The sequence below is a fragment of the Rhinopithecus bieti genome, unplaced genomic scaffold (genome assembly GCF_001698545.2).
Source record: "Rhinopithecus bieti isolate Rb0 unplaced genomic scaffold, ASM169854v2 scaffold_35166, whole genome shotgun sequence".
NCBI lineage: Eukaryota > Metazoa > Chordata > Mammalia > Primates > Cercopithecidae > Rhinopithecus > Rhinopithecus bieti.
The window spans coordinates 1,092,001-1,097,144 of NW_016815254.1; the positions used below are offsets into that span (position 1 = coordinate 1,092,001).

The following is a 5,144-nucleotide window of genomic DNA, read 5'->3' on the forward strand; positions in this document are numbered from 1 at the left end:
TGTGCTCAAAAAGCTCCATTTAAATCCATTCATGATTGGTTATCATGAGATGACTTTGAAAATTTCTTTTCAAACACCTGGTTTAAAAGATTACATTAATAGTTTGCATTTAGCATGTAATTATTAGGTGTCAACATCCTTAAAAATACTTATATATTTTGTGAGTAAACTTGCAGCTCAATGTTTTTATACCAATCTTTCAAAGAAAGTAATGCTGGTGAACATGTCCAAGTTTCAGATTAACTTTGGTAGAATAAAAAGTTGAAATTTTCAAAATAATTTAGAAATGTAGTCTCAATATTATCATACAATAACCTAAATATTTAGTTTGGTAAACTTTCTTCCCTGCTCTTACTACCCCGTTTGCCCTATTGTGTATAAACTGTAGTTCAATTTGTTAATTATCTTACTGTTTAATAGTCAGCAATACAGAATACAGGATAGTAACTGATCTTACTACCTACTAATAGCCATGAGTCACTCTTAAAATACGCTGCCATTATGCTATGCAATGATCTCAAAGGGCAATATTACCTAAAATGTCAAAGGAAACAAACTGTTGATGATTTTAAAGTTCTATCAGTTATGATTCTAAGAAAGTGTAACACTGGGGGAAAAGAAAAGCAGAGAAATTCCAGTAACAATTTTATTTATCCCCTAATTTTATCATGGGAAAATCCAGAAATCAAATGTCATTATGTTATATAAGGTTTAACTTACTTTAAACAAAAATGTAACATAGTGTTAAAACTGGCTTTCCAAAACAGTCACAGCATAGCTGTACTCTGTACTAATAATCACAAAGTTGTAATATAGAACTCTGTTAGGTAGTCCCATTATGTTCTTACAAAAATAGAATTAAACTGTGTGACCAGACAAGGACTTCAATTACACTACTTGGCAAACTTAGAATTTCAATGGAGTCTTTTTCCTCTTGCAGTTTAAAGCAAAAGTCAAATATCACATCTTTTTCAAGACTCACAAAGATGATTCAGGTTGTTTGTTTGGCATGTTTTTAATCTCTATCACAACAGCAGGGATGTTTTCAGCTTTAGTCCTCCTGGGCTTCTTCTCTAGATTGTTACTAAGTTCTAAACAAGAAATGCTAACTGTTGGGGTCTTTTCTGCATCCTTTCCAGAATGGGCTTGTGGCAGTGTCCCACAACATTGCTTCAAAGCACACTGAGTTCTGCAGGCAAGTTCACACGGGACTACACTTGATTTAGAGCCTACACTAGCAAATTCAGGCTGAATGGTAGTAGCATGAATTCCGTGATTATGAAAAACGTCTTTAATGGTTTTAGCCACCTCCATGTATGATGTTGGATCTTCACATTTTATGTGAGCAGTGGCAATGATTCTGCTTCCAGCAAGCTGCCAAACATGTAATTCATGAACTTCCTCAACTCCTTCAACATTTCGAAGTTCTTTTATCAAATTTCTGATATCAATTTGTTTAGGAACAGTTTGTAGAAGAATAAGAGCAGATTCCTTAAGTAATGGATAGGTTGTGTAAAGAAGTATACAAACCATTACAACACAAAGAGTTGGATCTAAATATAGCACCCAGCAAGGACCAGCCTCATAAACTGATGCATGAGTACTATTAATTATTTCTACAAATGCTTTGCAGGGGTCAGGGAAACATGGGTTCACACAAAAATCCCCTTCAGAACAACCTTTCCAAGAAAAGTAAAAGACTAAAGCATTTACTACTACAATCACTGAACCCAAGGCATCTCCAAGGACATGCAGAAAAACTCCACGCATGTTAAGTTGTCCAGCCCTATCTTCTTCCAGTTCCACATGGTCAGGCTCTCTGATAAGATTTCCATTCACTTGTACTTCCACTGTATCACCACTTCTGGGTTTTTCTGGGTCTACAAAGAAATAAAAATTTTATAGCAAATACATTTAAAGTGTTTATATAAACATCCTCATCTAATTCTTTTTAAGTGGTGAAGGTGAAAATTTTTTCACAAAGTACAATTAAAAAAATGTGCCCAGAGCAATTTAATATAAATTGACATTCTGGGAACGAGCCAGGACATAATGACCAGGGCTAAATTAAGTAATTGTGATACGGATTCTTCACCCTCCTAACCACTCTCCTGCCTCCTCCTCTCCAAAAGAGTGTATCTTTTCTATGGGGGTAGAGTCTTGCAAACATTCTGCTATACTTTATGGCATATACAAAGGAAAACATAAAATTGAGTGCTAACACCAAAATTAAATGTAGCTAGGAATAAGTCTACTAATACAAAATACCTGATTTGATACTCGGGCACTCTCTAGTCATTCTTTATCACTGAGGCCAATTGCTTAAGAATAAAACCAATTTTAACTTTTAAACTTTTATTATGAATACAAAAGTTTCTTGGTAGAGGGGTTTAAAACTGACAAATCAACAATATAAATCAATAATCACAGAGATTATTAGAAAAATTGAAACTAAATGACTACCTCCCCTACTTTTAAATCAAAAGTATTGATCTTTTCAAGAAATTACACACCAGAGAAACTTAATTTTCTTTGGAATAACACCTTGCCGAGTGGAGTGAGAGGAAAACCAATTACTTATTAAATCTGTCCAATGTACAACTTTCACTAACTTAATATTCTGCACTCGGAAAGGAAAATTATGTAGCAATATTTATAATGATACAAGGTAAATAAACGTAAGTGAAGGAAATAAGACCAAATTGTTAAGCACCATTGAGCCTGGGTAGTAGGGCATTGGTTGAGTCATTTCCATCTCCTTTCTTTCAACATTTATTTTCCAAATTTCCTTCAAGAGTACTTAATGTTAAATATAAAAAGCATCCACTCAAAATGTAAGATGAATAAATTACCATCACTTTTAGTTCAGTACGATTATGAAAAGTCCTAAGAAAATGTTAAACATGCCCAGACATGTCCTAAATCTATGATTTCCAAGATTAGGGATCAATTAGCTGAAGCATACACTGCTGTTCATAAAAGAAACCTTTAACCAGGGTTTACATACTCTAACGCATATTATCAAACGGAGCTCATTGGGCATAAGAACTACTCTGGCAGAGCAAGGTTTCCAGCACCCAACAACCGGGGACGAATTGGGGATTCTCTCCGTTTCCCAAGAGGGCCAAGAAATTGAACTGCCAAGCATTTCTGATTCTGTTATAACCATAACCAGACAAGTCTCCAGCAAAGTTGCTGCAGTCTGTAAAGACAGCCAAGTGCGAGTGTGGACTGCAGCGGGATGATGGTCACCTCCTGACCCTTTTCCTTAGGGTCTGACCCACAGGCCCCACCTACAAATATGCCAGACGCGTCCCCGGCTCCTTGCACCCGGCTGAGGGGGTTCTGATTTCCTGAAGCAGCGGGGCGTGTGCAGGACGGGGAGGGAGCAGGCAGGGGCGGCGCGGCGCTGGCCCGCTCGGGCAGCAGGGGGCGTGCGGGCCACCCCGCCAAAGGCCAAGCGAGGCTCTGGGCTCCCCAAACCCAACCACCTGAGGCAGCGACTTTCCCGGCTCACCTGCGGGGTCCAGTTTCAGCCCGTTGGAGTTGCTGGTATTGGCCACCAGGGTGTTGGTCTCCTCCTGGTCGGGACCCTGCTCGCCCGGGGCCACGTTGATGTCGCTGCTCCCGGGGCGGCTGCTCTTAACGCGAGGCCCCTTGGGGAGGCCGTGGCCGTGGCCGTGACCCCCGTGCGAGTGGCCGTGGCCGGAGTCCTGGCTGAAGCCGCTGTGATGGTGGAAGAGGCAGAGCCCCAGCACGTTGACCAGCAGCCCGGCCACGCCGACCCCAAGGACCACCAGCGGCTGCTGCATCTCGTGCGGCTCGACGAAGCGCTCGATGGCCTCCAGCAGGATGGCGAAGCAGAGGCCGGTCAGGAAGATGGCGTTCACCAGAGCCCCCATCACCTCGGCTCGGATCCAGCCGAACGTGTTCTTCTGGGTGGCGTGGGTCCGCCGGGCGAAGCGCTCGGCCACCAGCGCCACCACCAGCGCCAGCACGTCCGACAGCATGTGGAAGGAGTCGGAGAGCATCGCCAGCGACGAGGTCACCCGGCTCACCACCACCTCCAGCACCATGAACATGAAGGTCAGCGCCAGCATGCACAGCAGCCGGCCCCGGTTCCGACCCCAGCACCCCATGGCTGCTGCTGCGGGGCCCGCCGAGCCCGGCCCGGAGACTGGTGTGGCGGCGGCGTTGGCGGGGGGCGGAGGGTAGGCGACCGCGACACGGAGGAGCGCCCGAGTCGGGCCGTTCAGGAAACCGCTGAGGGGCCCCCGCGGCCGCACGGGGACAAGCCCAGGTCAAGCCGCCAAGCCCCGCGCCTGTGGGCGTCCTCCGCCAGCCGGCGGCGCGGCGCCGCGCAGCTCCTCAGGCGTCCGTCCTCACAGCCGGCGCCGAGGCCCGGCTCAGCCCCAGCAGCCCCCACACCCAGGCGGCGGCGGTGGCGGGGAGCTGGGCTCCCGGAGCGGGGTACCAAGAGTCGGAGCCGGAGCAGGAGCAAGAGGGCGGCGGGCGAGGGCGGCAGGCGAGGGCAACGGGCAGCTTCGCGCCGAGAAAGCTCCGAGCATCTGAGGGCTCTGCTTGCTGGTCTCCTCCGCGGCGGCTGGACTGAGGAGCGGATGGCTAAGGAGCTACAGAAGCGACGGCGGCCACGGCAGCTGCACTCGGCCCGGTCTCGGGCGCCTTCTTCGCCCCCCCGCCTTTGCAGACGGTTTACAAAAAAACTTTGCTTTGCACTCGGAACCCCCGTTTTCACACGGACCCGAGCGTGACAAGGCCTTGACGCCCCGCCCACCAGGCCCGGCACGCTTCCCCATTGGTCAGGGCCCCCTCACGACAGCCTCGGCGTCCCGCCCAGCCACGCTCACTAATGGATGTAGCCTCGGAGGGGCGGGAAGGGGGCGGGGTCGCGGCTCCAACAGATGGGGCGGGGCCTTTTCCTCCCGGAGCCGGGCGTGGGCCGGGGCCCGTGGCCGGGTGCAGCGGCGGGCGAATTGGGGGCGCGGGCCGCGTGCAGCGGGAGGGGGAGGGGCCGGCCGGGTCCCCTCGGGTGTGGCAGAGTCCTGGCTTCTGCGCTGCGGACCATCGCAGCTCCCAGCACACCTGCGGGGGCCGGGCTGCAAACAGACTTTGATCCTCCGAGC

The 5,144-nt window shown here is 48.3% G+C and overlaps 1 protein-coding gene across 1 annotated transcript; it reads right to left on the reverse strand.

The window, feature by feature from the left end:
• Positions 1-632: 632 nt before the first annotated feature.
• On the reverse strand, positions 633-4,660 carry SLC30A1 (solute carrier family 30 member 1). Its single transcript, XM_017853055.1, has 2 exons — positions 3,518-4,660; positions 633-1,880 (listed from the first exon to the last, which is right to left on the reverse strand). The coding sequence occupies exons 1-2, from the start codon at positions 4,137-4,139 to the stop codon at positions 979-981; spliced, it is 1,524 nt and encodes a 507-aa protein (XP_017708544.1). The 5' UTR covers positions 4,140-4,660; the 3' UTR covers positions 633-978.
• Positions 4,661-5,144: the final 484 nt, after the last annotated feature.

What these genes read in the sequence shown, in the direction of transcription:
- SLC30A1 (XM_017853055.1), bottom strand. Translation starts at nt 4,139, where the DNA reads ATGGGGTGCTGGGGTCGGAACCGGGGCCGGCTGCTGTGCATGCTGGCG. An exon ending in GCTGAAACTGGACCCCGCAG is followed by an intron (nt 1,881 to 3,517) that starts GTGAGCCGGGAA and finishes ATTTCTTTGTAG; the next exon opens with ACCCAGAAAAACCCAGAAGT.